This window comes from Pimephales promelas, chromosome 3, assembly GCF_988280905.1.
Source record: "Pimephales promelas chromosome 3, fPimPro1.hap1.1, whole genome shotgun sequence".
In the NCBI taxonomy this organism is placed as follows: domain Eukaryota; kingdom Metazoa; phylum Chordata; class Actinopteri; order Cypriniformes; family Leuciscidae; genus Pimephales; species Pimephales promelas.
The window spans coordinates 41946041-41961845 of record NC_142771.1 but is presented as its reverse complement, the minus strand read 5'-3'; the positions used below and the strand labels follow the sequence as shown (position 1 = coordinate 41961845).

At 43.9% G+C, this 15805-nt stretch overlaps 1 protein-coding gene across 1 annotated transcript in view; it reads right to left on the bottom strand.

Moving 5' to 3' along the window:
• Positions 1-6899: 6899 nt before the first annotated feature.
• LOC148982103 (5-hydroxytryptamine receptor 3A-like) overlaps positions 6900-15805 on the bottom strand; it is a 42046-nt gene continuing 33140 nt past the window's right edge. Inside the window, exons 8-9 of the mRNA XM_089127781.1 lie at positions 7666-7797; positions 6900-7214 (exon numbers count right to left, since the gene is read on the bottom strand). Of these exons, the coding sequence (XP_088983907.1) occupies positions 6964-7214; positions 7666-7797 (383 nt within the window). The 3' untranslated portion in view covers positions 6900-6963. The remainder of the gene's footprint in view (positions 7215-7665; positions 7798-15805) is intronic.

Here is a 15805-nt window from a genome sequence, read left to right as displayed (position 1 = left end):
ATTTCTCGCGCTGAAGTGTCAATCCCGTCGGCCAAATGCCTGAAAGATGAGTATATCTATAAATCTAACCGTTGAGCCACATTTGTGATTGACTAGTTATACCGCAAATTAGTTAAAATCTCCCGGAATCTAGAGCGAGCGCACATGCGAGACTGTGTTCCAAAGTCCAAACTTCGTATCGTGCGCACGACGAGGAGAGCGAGAGAGACTTGCGTACTATGCAGAGAGCATCCTGATCTGGAAACAGGACCCCCGTTGGAGAATGTCAAAATTCTACCTCAAATCTGAGCAAGCATGTCACGAGACAGCCTCATACGGTTAACTAAAGCAGCAAGCCGGTACAGGAATGTGAAACTTACTGAAAAAACCCTGAACCCCCCATCTGACATGACCGCTGCGGCTACATGCTGATGGGACATAACCACTGTTTAACTCCGAAAGAAAAAAAAAACAGAAAAAAACTTGAAGCCAAAATACGGCATGCAACAGCATTTTCTGTTTTGATTAAACAAATTTTTGCTCCTCTCTGCACTTTACTGTTAAAAGACGTGTTAATAATTTGTAATATAGTCAGGAGCGACTTTCATGATTTTGTTGCTGTATTTTTACATCTATTCAAATGAAGGATTTTACAAAACATATTTATCTTATATGCTGGAATATGTAGAAATGAATATTAACAGAAGAAGGGCTGTCTTTATTTCATTAAATGGTGGAATGTGCAGAAAATAGGTTTAAATGTTCAACAATTTTCTTCTAGTCTGAGACTGTTGCATTTAATTAAATTTTTGCTCAATGCAATGTGCATAAAGTAAAATATTGAAAGAAATAAAACAAGTTTAAAAAAAAGAAAATGTTTAATTTGATTACATTTTAGATGATGGAATATGCAGAAAGAATAGAATTAGGCTGAAAGGTCTATGATTTAGCGTATTCAAGTCGTGCATCATGTTTTTGAAAAGTAACTTAGTAAAGTAACTAGTAAAGTAACTAATTACTTTTGAAAATAAGTAATCAGTAAAGTAATTTGATTACTTTCTTGGAGAAGTAATCAGTAATCAGTAAATAATTACTATTTCCAAGTAACTTGACCAACACTGGGTATATGTAACTTTACTTTTTATAAATAATTATATAGTAGAGAGGTTAAGCGACTTTTGACTTCAAGTCATGATGCAAAGGTCCCCTTTGGTATGGAAGTACCTTATGGCCATAGAAATAAATTTATCCTAAGACACAAGTGAGATCACATTTTGTTTCTTATATACGCACATTTTTTTTAAATGGCCACCAATCATACTTGAGAGGCCCATATCTTTGCTTCTGTTATAGCTATAATGACAAATTTGATATCAACGTGCACATTTTTGTGGTCAAGGAGTCCAATAAAGTAGGTTCCAAGACTAGAAAACAATAATGTTGTCCTTACCATGACAATTGGAGGTGAAGTATGCATTTTTTTTAATAAAAAAAGCATGCCAAACACACAGTCCAATCACAACTTAAAGGGACAGTTCACTTTGAAATTAATTTTTGATATGTTTTGGCTTACCTCAAGGGCATCCAAGATGTAGGTGTCTTTGTTTCCACAGTAGTTTCAATTTTGATATTTTTAGGTCAAACCGTTTGAGTCTATCAGTCATATAATGGAGGTCTATGGGGTCCACCTTAAAGAGCATGCACAGAGCAGTCCAAATTAAACATGATTAAATGACTCGTAAATGTAAGTACACATTGATGGCCTAAGACACGAAATGAGTGGTTTGTGTGAGAATGAACAGAATTTATGTCGTTTTACCTCTTGTAACCACGGCCACGTCCAAGTGATCTGAGAACGCTTTGTGGCTGTGGTAACAAGAGGTAAAAACAATATAAATACTGTTCGTTTTCTCAAACAAACCGCTTGTTTTGTGTCATTTACGAGTCACTGAATCATGTTTAAATTGGACTTCTCTGTGCATGCTCTTTGAGGTGGACCCCATAGACCTCCATTATACTGTATGACTGATAGACACAAACGTGTTTGTGTTTGACCTAAAAATATTTAAAAAAATTGAAACTATTGCGGAAATAAAAACACCTACATCTTGGATGCACTTGAGGTAATCTAAAACATATCAAAAATTAATTTCAAAGTGAACTATCCCTCCAATAATTTCTGCTTCGCCTTTACAGCCTTTACAGCACTGGCTGAAGACGCGGGTCCCGTGTCGAGCATGGGCATCCGGACGTTTATGTCTCAAGGTAACTCAGAACTGTATCACAGCTCTGGAGCCCTGTGAGGCGGTCGACTGGTATCAGACAGGTGTAAACCTGGGCGTAATCTCAAAACTGAAAGTGGTTTCGACAGACGCCTCCAATTCGGGCTGGGGCGCCCTCTACAAGGGAATTTTGGCCTGTGGTCAAGCCAAGAAAAGAGCTTGCACATAAACTGTCTAGAGATGAAGGCGGTTGAGAATGCCTTACATAAATCGCCAGGGCGGTCTGAGATCACGGAACCTTCATGCACTGGCAGAACGCCTGCTTGTATGTGTTCAGCGCAACCTACTCTCGTTGAGAGTGGAGCGTGTGCCAGGCCATCTGAATGTGGGTCCAGACAAGCTGTCCAGGGACAACGTTCCCCCAGGGGAATGGTCTTTCCACCCTCAGACAGTTCAGCTGTTGTGGGACACCTTTGGTGCAGCAGAAGTCGGCCTCTTTGCGTCTCAAGACAACGCTCAGTGTCCAATATGCTTCACAAAGAACAAGGACACGCTGGCCCATCACTGGCCCAGCCGCCCTCTCTATGCTTTCCCTGTGATCATGCTGTTACCACAGGTAATCAAGCGTATCAGGGAGAATGGTTCCTCTGTGCTTCTAATAGCACCGTTCTGGCCAAACCAAGTTTGGTTTCCGGAGCTGATACAGCTTCAGAGCTTGGCTGCATGGCCTGTCCAGTTGAGGAGAGATCTCCTCTCACAGGTCGTGGGGACAATTTGGGCTCTGCATGTGTGGGCCATCAACGGGTACCCATCAGTCTCCCAGACGGAGTGTTAAACACGATTACGCAAGCTAGAGGGCCCTCTACTAGACGGCTTTATGCTTCCAAGTGGTCAGTGTTCTTAAGTTGGTGCTCAGCTCGCAACCCTGATCCACAAGATTGTGAATTATCGGAGGTTCTCTCCTTCCTACAGAAGCTCTTGGATAAGGGTAGATCCCCATCCATGCTCAAGGTATATGTGGCGGCTATTGCTGCTCTTTTCAAACATTCGCATGACCAGTCACTGGGTAAGAACAACCTTGTAGTCCGCTTCCTCAGGGGAGCTAGAAGGATGAACCCTCTTCGCCCCCCCCCCCCGTTCCCATATGGGACCTTTCCTTGGTCTTTAAGGCCATGAAGGGTGCCCCTTTCAAACCTCTACAGTCTGTGGACCTTACGTATCTCTCATTGAAAACCGCCTGGCTATCGCCTCAGTCAAGTGGGTGGGTGACTTACACGCACTTTCTGTTAGCGCGTTGTGCCATGAGTTTGGGCCTAATGACTACAAGGTCATCCTCAAACCAATACTTGGTTATGCTACCATCTGGTTTCGCTTCAGTCAATGAAAACCAAGGAGCATCCTATCAAGCTCTGGCTTATATAGGCATAAGCCACGCCCATTTGCGCGGGACGTGACGTCTGAGGGCGCCGGCGCCCTCATTGGGGCTTACGTCACGAGCAGTCCCTCGATAGGTTGCAGCAGTTGCCGCAGAGTGGAGGGCTGCATTGGGATTGAGTCCCGCCGGGTCCTGCGGGACCCAACGCAAATCACGCGGGAGCGGGCACTTTGAACTTTGCTGCGGGCGGGAATGGGCGGCTAAAAAAAACCTGCGGGATCGGGAGGTAGCCTAGCAACATGATGGGGATGTCAATAAATGATGTGGAAAAGATCCTCAAACGAGGTATTTACAGCACAAAACCTAAGCATGGAAAGTCTGACATTTGGACTACTATTCATCTTCCTGATTAGTGCGTCAAAATACTTGCAGGCCAGGGTAACGAAAAAAACAACCCCATGATTCTCTTTAATAATAGCAATACAAATATGTGTTTTTTCCCGCGGGATGGGAGAAGACACAAAATCAATTCATCTCTATTATTGTGTGGGAATAAATTCTCAGAGTTTTGCGGGTGCAAATGGGAGTGGACATACATATTGCGGGAATGGGTGGGAGTGGAGCACATACGCTGCGGGAGCGGGCGGTAATGGTCAGAATTTCGGCGGGCGGGATGATGAAAACAGTCCAGCGCAGAGCTCTACTGCAGAGCATCCAATAAGCGAGCAAGCTGCCTCACCTAGGTCTGCTAGCAGCAGTAAGTGCATTTAAATTAATACAAATTATAAGGATAATTTTTGCCTTCAGTATTCTCGAGAGAGAGTTTTTCCCTCTAAGGTTTTATTTTCTTCCATAGTCAACTATCTAGCTAGTTATTAGTTATCTAACATTTCAAAACATTTTTCTATTTAACAAGAAAGTCAAACAAACCTTAAAGTGTTAACCTGTCACCTCTGACCTTCAACAGCTGCCACAGCTCCTGGTGCAGATGGGATGTGTTGTTGCAGGAACTGATTTGCTATAGGCTACTCCTGACTGGTCGAAATCTCATGCTACTTAGGACAAATGTACAGTAAAGTACAGAAGTAGCTGCATTGCTTAAATACAAAATTAAAGTTTTTGAATGAAAAGATATGTAAAGTCACACTGATGACATAATTGTTTATGTAAAATGTGCATATTTACCCCCAATTGTCATGGTATGGGGAAAATTATTATTTTTTTAAACTTGAAACCAATTTCATTGGATTCCTTGACCCCAAAAATGTACACTTTGACACAAAATTTGTCATTATAGCGATAACAGAAGGAAAGATAAGGGCTCAAGAGTAATTTCGGTGCATTTTTGAAAAAACGTATTTTGTTTATTTCTGAAACAAAGTGTGATCTCACTTGTGTCTTAGGATAAATTTATTTGTATGACCCTAAGGTACATCCATACCAAAGGAGACCTTTGCATCATGACTTGAAGTCAAAGGCCTATTTTTTGGGCTTAACCTCCCTACTAATAGGGATATTCTTTTTTTTCACTTGAGATGCAGTGAATCTTTGTGTTTTGTCCATGAATTCTTGTGTATTAAACTTAATATAAACTTTAGATTAACTATGTTAACTTTTAATTTTAAAATGTAGTATTGTCCCAGCTAACAGAATTTTGTTATAAGAACATTCTCTAAATATTCAGTGTTGGTTCTGGGAACATGAAAAATGTCCAGTTTTCTTGATGTTAGAGGAACGTGTATTAAAAGGTATAATGTTCCTCATAACATTCATTACACATAATTTTCGATTAAAAATTCAACATGATAGAGATGTTGATTTCTAACATTCCAAGAACATAAAATGTCCAGTTTCCTGAATGTTTTTTTTTTCCTGAATGAGAATTGAGATGTATAGATTCCGCTGTCGCGTCTGTTGTAAAATAAATCGACAGTGCATTAATTTTAATAGACAAACAGAGAACTGCAATCAAGGCATTTGTCGATCAGAAAGATTTTTGCCATCCTTCCAACTTGATTCGGGAAAAGTGTAACTTATCAGCTGGCTCTGACGGTCGCTAAGAAGATGGGAGATAATGAAAAGCCTGTGGTCGTTGTGGTTTCTCCTTTGGTCGCACTAATGGAGAAGTAAGTAAAAGAAGCAACAATCGTTATTTAACTTCTAAAATAAGTAAGTTCTGTAGTTGAAAACTGCGCTATGCAAAGGAGTTGACTTACCGCATTGCTCTGATTGGTTGTAGGTCTACCGACTATCCAATTGAGTGCAGAGTTTTTTTTTTCCTGGTTCGGTTAAGACACGCCTCATAATCAAAGCCCAACAGAGCAGTATCAGACTCACATTAGAAAATGAGTATGACGAAGTCAGGCTACAATTTTTCAATATAATCCAAAAGAATTCTTTAAAATTGTTCTGATCAAAAGCCATTGCAATGGAATTTTGTTTGGACACACAGATATCAATAATTAGCCTGTGATTCTCAACAATGGTGACAATAGCATTCTGGGTGCCAACAATCAAAACTCATTCATAGCTCCCATCATACATTGCGGTATGAATAAATTATGATCTGAATTGTCTTACGAATATCCTTTTCCTAATCAAATATTCTTTTTGTCACCATTGTGGAGATTTATACACTGAATCTATATGTCTGTGTGTGCCTGAGAATTATTATTATTATTATTTTATCAGAACAACTTTTAAGAAATGATTTACTTTATACTGAACAACCTGGAACTTATATGCCTGAATCACTTTGATTCTGTAATGACCAATATACATTCTAATCTGAGATTAGGACTACTTGAGTTTGATGAATCAGGTCATATGATTGTGAATTAATTATTATGTTGTAACATAACCAACACCATCAGATCAGATCAGATTAACATCAGAGAAGTTAAACATGCAAAGGTCAACTGTCCAGCTAAACCAAACACTGATCTCCATAATGATGACTAAAGTTTAAATTTTCTTCTTCAGTGATTCTGCTTGTTATCATCAGGTGTCTTATATCAGGTGTCAATAATGCTCAGTCATCACTCAATCAATAACTTAATTACCATAACCTTAACACTCTTCAGTGTTTATTTAACACTCAAATTTGAACACTTAAATGCTCTTGAGTCTTTAACACTCTCGAGTTTTTGCTGTGTAGTAACATTCAGGAAACTGGACATTTTTATGTTCTTGGAATGTTAGAAATCAACATTACTATCATGTTGAATTTTTAATCAATAATTACGTTTAATGAACGTTTGAGCAACATTATACCTTTTAAAGTATAATTAAGGTATAATTATTATACCTTTTAATTTTTCATATTATTTAGAGAACGTTCTTATAACAAAATTCTGTTGGCTGGGGTGTGATCTCAAGTATAAGACATCACAATGGAATCCAAAGCTTCCCAAGCACAGACAGAAAGACAATAATAGTGATTATGTAAAGAACTAAGAAGGTCAGATCTATGATTCTTGCCACACTGGTGAAGTACAGACATGTCTTCTGTCGTTGGTTTCGTTGAGTTGCAGCCTGACACTCAGTGAGGATCTGCTTCAGAAGGTCGAGGGTATGAGTCTGTTCTTCATTCTGATCTGTAACTGAGGCTGGAGGGTTCTGCTGGTCTCTTACACCGCCTGTGAGAGGAAAACAGCAAAGCAAGTCCCTGGATGCTATTTTGTGTTGTCTGAACAATCTCAATTATACAATTTTCAATGTGGAATCTTTGTTGATACTGTTATAGAAAAACAAATGAAAATTCATCCTTTAGAGGGGTTTGCTTCATACTGAATTATTTTTTGTGCCATGTGTGGCTTTACATGGGTTTGTTTCATACACAATTATTATTTTTTAGATGTGCTATTTTCAGCCATCAAAACGCTTGTACTATTTTACGGGCCCATGGATGCTGGAACGTGTTAAAAAATGTTCATGTCTAATTTACTCACAAAGATTAAATTTATTAGCTTTTTTTTGCATATGTACCAAATTAACAAAACAAACTAATCTTAAGATTAATTTAACTAATAAACCTTAATGTGAATTAAAAGTATAAATACAGGAATCAGATGCTGTGTCGACTCTTACCATCTTGGCCACTAACAGTAGATGTTGTTTCCACTGATCTCCTTTTAACTTCTTTAACCTTCAGATAATTCACAAGGATGGTCTCCAAAACGCTGATACCAATGAGACAGAAAACCGCACAGCAGTAAATCCCTGTGAAAAACAGTAAACTATGACCATTATACAGACTCATACACTGATTCAAGTGACTCAAGTGAACGCAGCCATTTGTGTCTGTCATTAATTCAGTTGTCATAACAACATAATATAGCATTAATTGTAAGCAATCAGAATTAATAGCCTATGTGTTTAATTCAGTCTGGACTATAAAGACTATCCAGTGTTATTTTACATTGGATTACTTTATTCAGTATCTGTAGTATTTCTGACCTATACCAAAAAAATACCCCAAAATGTCTCTTTATTTGTGTCTTTATTGTATTTATTTGTGCTACTTTTTTCAATTTAATTCAAAGATTGAAATCAAGCTTCCATGTGTTGCATAAACTCTTAACAAAAAAAATGACAAACATTTAGGTAAGATCATCAATGTATTTAAAAAAAAGTCTAAATATTTATATATATTTTTTTATCTATATCTATCTTAAACATAAAATAACCTGATCATGTTTGGTCAAGGCGTGCAACTGACTTGTCCAATTTTCAGCATCAATTTTGCATCTTGCATCAAAATCCTGTCTATTCATTGTATGCATTTAGTGTATAGTGTACCTAAAATAAAAACAGTTTTATTTACAGGTTTGTGGCTCTTAATTTCTTTGTATTAATTAGCCACTAGTAAACTTATGTCCACTGTTCTTTAAAAAAAAAAATATATAGGATATGTATTACAAGTACATCTATATTCATTATAGTCGAATCGAGAATCAAATCAGGAATCGAGAATGGAAATCGAAAATTTAATCGAAAATCGAAATCGAATCGAAATTGAACATGTGAATCGATACCCAGCCCTAAAATTGTTGTCCCCGTCCCCACCAATTTCAAAATCAAACCTACGCCCTTGCGTCATGCACATGCATATTATGTGTTCAGTCTATAGTGTTTCCTCGCCATCTACTGGCCTGGCTGCAGAATACAGGGTTTTTTGTCGTTTTCACGGATCCGTAAGAATTGGGATCGTTTTGACAATGGTGTCATCTGTACACGGAAAACTCTGTACACAGAAAATTGCCGGGTTTAGACCGCTTATGGTTTACACATGTGCCTCTCACTGCTCTCCTTGTTCGGTTCTGCTGCTTCAGTCACGTCACGCTGGCTCTAAACAAAAACGTGTTGTGGAAACTCGTTTGCCTATTACTTTTTGATCTTTTCTGCTATTATAGTTTTTCGAGATGGTGGATTGACATGGAAGCCTCCATGGACTTACCCATCCCATATATATAAAAATAATAAATTCTTCGTTTACAAGGATAAGTCAGATAATTGGCAGAGTTATTTGTGCACCACTGAGGACATATTTATTTAAAAAAATATTGATTTTAGATAACAAATTACCTAAAAAGTTACACACAGTCCCTTAACCCCTTGACGCCAGAATTCATTTACAATTATATAAAAAAATATATATATTATGTGTGTTTCTGGCTCCAAGCTGATGCTAAATTAAGTTGAGATTGTTAATTTTTCTATAGCATATAGAATAGACATAAATTTAGGTATGATGCAAATTAGCGACAACAGGCATTTATGGTAATTTTTTTTTTACTAAATGGTCAAATTAATAAAACACATTTTCCCATCTCAGGTGTGTAGATTATATTCATGTCACAAAGTTGTAATAACTTCTAAACTTTAATTGACAAATTAATGAATCTTGACAACAGCAAGTGTTACGTCCCAAGGGACGTATTCATTTATTTATTTATCTAGTGTTACGTCCAAGGACATATTCATTAATTTATTTGTTATGATCATTTATGACTGTGTGGGCATAGTTGTGTGTCCTTTGTTTTTGTTTGCTTGCTGTCTCTCTTTCTCTCTCTACTCATTCTCAGGCCTAATCATCAGCACCTGTATCTCATTTGGGAGTGTGCCTGAGACGGAGAGTGTAGACAAATCCGCCGCAAACTCTATGGGCGCCGCCATCTTGCCTGCCGCCATTACTGCGGGCCTGCGAAGTGTGACGGTGACGGCGCTCTAATGATATTTCAATGAAAGTGGATCCTGCTTATGAAATAAAATATCTGGTTTACATTGGGTACCCGGTAGATGATGTCAGGCAGTGGCCAAAACTTACAGATAAAGGTAATTTATTGACAACATGTGTTAATGTAAAAATGCGTCAGCCTAATGTAATGTAATTAAGACGTGTATTAATTTATGACAACAATAAAACCGACCTCTGTCATAGATGTGTTGCTAATATCATATGTTCACATGCCAACTGTCCCGATTAAATACTGCCCTACAAAGGCAAAATGAACTAACTACGCAAACAAAGACACGGAGAAAAGGCCTTTAAAGTTTTTATACGCAGGCAAACAAAGTGAAGTTTCCTGCCGCCAGCGCGTATCTCCGCCAGATTGCGTTCGTTACTAGGCAACATATATGCACGCTACGTGCACCACTGATCTATACAATGACATGTCATTCAGTAGCGCGAACACCCGGAAATGGACGGAACTCGGCCACCGTACGTTCGTTACTTGGTAACCAACAACATCGCGCGAACACATGTGTCGTGATGGAGAAGAAGCTAAGTTGGAAGAAGCTCGTCTAACATTTTTAGGCTAAAACATTTAATATATAGCCCATCGTACATTATTATTGATGCAGTCAAAAACTCTACTACAACTACTTTGCAACCAGGCTCAGTTTGGCTATCTTACGTTATCTGAAACTAAGAGAAATGTTAGTGGGTATGGAAAGGAATGAAGATTTACTGATTTTATTTTAAATTATACTGTAATATTAATAGTCTTTCTAGTTACATTAAGGATGTATTACAGCAGATTGCTCTGGGTAATATTTAATCATTGTCATAATGTTGCATTTGTATTTTTCAAAGATGTCAGGAAAAAAGCAGAAAGATATTTTGTCATTTTGGGCACCAAAGGGTAAGCCCCCTACAAAGGTTGCCAGATTAGAGGAGGATACAGTGGAAGAGGTGGTGCACTCTAATCTGTCCATTTGTTCTCAATGTCCCACCACACAATAAATCATTCGTCTAGAAGACGCATTCAAAAATCAAAATGCAATTTTTAAAGATTTGTTTGAAACTGTTCGGAGCAATTTGTTATATTTTTGGTTAGCTATATTTGTAATACTGCATTAAAGAGTATATTTGATGTGATGAATTGCTCTGTCATTTATCAGATTTACTAATTGTTATGATTTCAATTTGTTCTGGTTAATTATGAACAATGGGTAAAATTGGGGGCGGGGATGGGTGGGGCGGGGCTTCATTATGGCTCCTCCCCTAACCGCGTGTGATCTCACTCCAAGCTTTTGCTCAAACTTGAGAACCCTGCAGTAACAATACAGAGAAAATTGTTAAAACAGCCAACCACGCAACATGCTCTTCCCGGCATCACTGGACATACGCACAAAATAACTAAATAAAAACATCTACCATCTGCTATAGCCACCTACGAGAACAACGCTACTTCCGCAGCAGCAAGGCCCGCAGTAATGGCGGCGCTGCTTTACTTCCTTGTTTCGCAGGATTTGTGTATAAGGGTGCAGTTCAGTGTTGCAAAGGAAGGACACACTTCTTCCCTGCTCCAAAGTGAATGCTGTTTGCTTGTGTGATATGTTTGTCTGATGTTGAGACTAAACTTGTGAGTTAGCGGTGGCTAACTAAGTTCAGCAGTGGCTAACTGAGTTCAGCAGTGGCTGGTACTTAGAGATCTTGTTCTCACAACGAAATCAAGCAGAAGGTATTTTGTTATTAATCTGTTTAGTTTTTGTGAGGGAAGCTGTAGGGGGTGAGTGCCTATTTAATTTTTTTAATACTGTTTATGTCTCTGTTCCCTTTCGTAGTCACTTCGAGTTACGTCAGAAGTGACGGAGATTGGGGGGGTTTCGCATAGAAAGCCAATCCTCTTCGAGTATTTAAAAACGAGCCAATGGCATGCAATGCCTTGGGGCTGCGGAAATTTGCATAACGCACTCCGCCCTACTCCGTGAGTATAAAAGGAGGAAGTGAACGCAACCGCAGTATGTTTTCGCTTCGGAGCCAAGAGAACCTCTTCACTCCTGAAAGCCATTCTCACTGTTCAAGACTCTTCGAGACGAGCGTCCTCTTCAGTGTTGGTGTGACGGCGGTACCCAGCGAGATTCTGCATCGCCTGCGATCTGAGCAGTGGTCTGCCAGACTTTGCGCTTCTCCCTGGTCGCCTCATCGCTGAAAGAGTGAATTTCCTCCTCTCATTGAAAGAGCTGCACGCGGCACGTCTTTTTAAAGACGGTTCGCCCGTGTTCTTCTGGGTGTGGTTGATTTCTGTCGTCATCTGATGGTCACGATCGCTGCTTTGTATGCCTGGGCATTTCAGCATGCAGCAGCAGCGTTCGTGGATGACTCATGTTCCTTCTGTGGGAACATGACCATCTCTACACTGAGGTCGAGACTCAATGATCTCACTTGAGTGAGAGTCCCGGTCCCCCCCGCTCGATCGGTTTCCTCCATAGGGGGCCCGTCGACCCGGGGACCTGGTGATTTTACGGTGATGGTGTGGGACAAAGCCCAGACGATTCCTCGGGCCACACCTCCCGCCTCAGTGCGAGAGCCAGCGAGCGTTAGTTCGATTCAGTCGGTTGCTTCTTCGGTGGCACCGGCTGCTTCGGGCAGCGCTCCAGATGATGATGCGATGTCGATCACAGCATCACTAGGCGGGCTTGACTCCTCGGGAAGTGAGGATGCGGCCGCGTTGCCTCCCTCGGGAGCGTCAGCGCCGCCGTGTCTGATCCCGCGATGATGGCCGTGCTATCTCGGGCCTCCGTGAGCATCGGGTGGGGGTGGAACTCCGCCCTGTCCCGATCTCTCGCGGCTGAATAATTGGTTTTTGGGTAACGCTGCCGCCTTACGGCCACGGCCAACCCCAATTTCCTTTTTTTCCCCGAGTTGCATGCGGAACTGACACGCACTAAAAAGTAAATAAAAAAAAAAAAAAAAAAAAGCGTGCTTCAGTTCCCCGCCCTTCCTCCCCTCGGCGATGCGGCTGTCTGTGGGTACGCTGGGGCTCCCCCAGTCAACCGGCGGTTGCTCTCAGATGCCCCTCCAAAGCCTATGGGTTCTCGTCGTCTATGGCGGCGCGATTCTGTAGAGCGGCGGGACAGGCAGCCTCCGCCCTACATATGATGAGCACCTACAAAGCTAGCTGCTCAGGAATGTGCACGAGGAGGTGATGGACCAAGCGAGCTGCGAGCCTGCCGCCTACCTTGCCCTTAAACGGGTCACGGAGGCGGTCGCTCGCTCCCTTGGTCAGGTGATGCCCACCGCTGTGGTCCAGGAGCATCATAATGTTCGGCGGTGCGGTCCAGGACTTTGCCCAGCACTTCTCGACCGCGTAGGAGCAGACGAAGGCGGTTTCTCTGCCCCGACGGCCAGCTGCTGCCTCCAACCAGCCGTCGGCCCAGACGCCTCCGCCAGCTCGCCGCCGAGGACGCCCCCCTGCGGCTCCCTTCCCTCCCACGCGGCCCCAGCAGCAGCCTTCAGCCGGTTCGCGTCGCGGAGGAGGCCACAGGTAAGCGTAACCCCTCAGGCCGTGTGCCCCGCTAAACGCCAGGCGAAGCGATGTTCCTGAGGCGGGCCGCTTAGTGATAGTGTCATGGCTTTTCTCAGGAGGCGGTAGCAGGGCCCCTCCTTCCCCGGTGGAGGGCCGGTGGAGAATCTTTTGTTCTAGCTAGCTCCCTGAGCTGGTTGAGGAAAAGCTGACACTGTCATTGAGCACACAGACTGGAATGAGCGCGCACGACGTCCAGTGCGTCGCCCCGTTCATTCCTCTCTGTCTCTGAGGGCGCGGTGGGTGCGTGTGTCGTCCCCGGGCTACGCCAATCCCTTCCCCCTCTATCGCCAGACCCCCGGCAGAACAGACCCCCGTGGAACGCTCTGCCTTCCCTGGTCTCTTCTGTCGGGGAGCGGGCTTCGACGGTGCATCCGGACGGGGTAACTCCTGCACGCATGCCGGTCGACCCGCCTCGCTGCCCCTCCGGGGGGACGTCTGTGGTTCGCATGACCCCGCTGGCTCACTTCTTGGAAGCCTGGCTAGCGCTTCCTGGGCTGTCCTGCTGGGTCATCAGAACAATCAGATTCGGCTACGCGATTCAGTTCGCACGGTCTCCTCCCAGTTTCAGGGGAGTTCGCTCCACGATGGTCGGTGGCAATACCCCGGTCATGAGAGCGGAGATTGCGACCCTGCTGGCGAAGGGTGCAATCGAGACGGTCCCTCCAGCCGAGATGAGGTCCGGGTTTTACAGCCCCTACTTCATTGTCCCCAAAAAGACCGGTGGGTTACGACCGATCCTGGACCTGCGCATTTTGAACCGTTCTCTCCATCGATTACCGTTCAAAATGCTCACAGCCAAACGCATTCTCGAATGCGTTCAGTTTCAGGATTGGTTTGCAGCGATCGACCTGAAGGACGCGTACTTTGATGTCTCCATTTTGCCTCGACACAGACCGTTTCTTCGGTTTGCTTTCGAGGACCAGGCATATCAGTACACGGTTCTCCCATTCGGCTTAGCTCTGTTCCCTCGCGTCTTCACGAAGATCGTCGAGGCAGCCCTTGTTCCCCTTCGCGAGCACGGGGTTCGCATCCTGAACTATCTCGACGACTGGCTGATACTGGCACACTCTCGAGCTCAGGTTTGCGAACACAGAAACCTGGTGCTCCGGCACCTAGCCCGTCTGGGCCTTCGGGTCAACCGGGAAAAGAGCAAACTTTGCCCCGTGCAGAGGATCTCTTTTCTCGGCGTGGAGATAGACTCGGTCGCCATGTCCGCGCAGCTCACGAGCGAGCGCGCACACTCACTGCTGACTTGTCTTCGACAGTTCGAGGGCAAGAGTGCGGTTCCACTGAAACTATTTCAGAGGCTCCTGGGGCATATGGCATCCGTGGCCGCGGTAACGCCGCCTCGGTTTGCTTCATATGAGACCGCTTCAGCTGTGGCTTCGCGATCGAGTCCCGAGGTGGGCATGGCATCGCGGTTCGCTTCGAGTTCCAGTGACTCCAGCGTGCCGCCGAACCTTCTTCCCGTGGTCGAACCTCAGCTTCTTACGGACCGGCGACCCTATTCAGCGAGTTTCCAGGCATCTCGTTGTCTCCACGGATGCGTCTACCACGGGTTGGGGTGCCATGTGCAATGAGCATGCAGCCGCCGGTTCCTGGACAGGAGCCCAGCGCCTCATGCACATCAATTGCCTTGAGCTGCTGGCAGTACGGCTCGCCCTGCACCGCTTCAGAGCGTTGCTCTCTGCTCAGAGCTCTTGCCAGCACGGGACAACACTACGGCAGTAGCGTACATCAACCACCAGGGGGGTCTACGCTCGCGCCGGTTGTCGCAGCTCGCCCGCCACCTCTTGATATGGAGTCAGAAGCACCTGAGGTCCCTTCGTGCAGTATACATTCCTGGAGACCGGAACCTGGCAGCCGACGAGCTGTCACGGGTCCGTCCCATCTCCGGCGAATGGCGACTCCATCCCCAGTCGGTCCAGCTGATTTGGGACCAGTTCGGGGAGGCACAGATACATCTGTTCGCCTCTCGGGACTCGTCCCACTGCGCCCAGTTTTATTCCCTGACCTGGGGTACGCTCGGCTCAGATGTGCTGGCGCACAGCTGGCCACGGGGCCCAAGCAAGTATGCGTTTCCCCCAGTGAGCCTCCTTGCACGGGTGTTGTGCAAGATCAAGGCGGACGAGGAGCAGGTCTTGCTGGTAGCCCCCTACTGGCCCACCAAGACGTGGTTCTCCGAACTCATGCTCCCCGCGACAGCACCTCCTTGGCCTATTCCTCTGAGACAGGACCTACTCTCTCAGAGACGGGGCACTCTGTGGCACCCTCGTCCCGATCTTTGGAGGCTGCACGTGTGGCTCCTGGACGGGACGAGGCAGGTTTGAGTTCGCTGCCACCTGCGGTGGCGGCAACCATCACTTCCGCAAGAGCGTCGTCCATGAGACACCTTTATGCGTTGAAGTGGA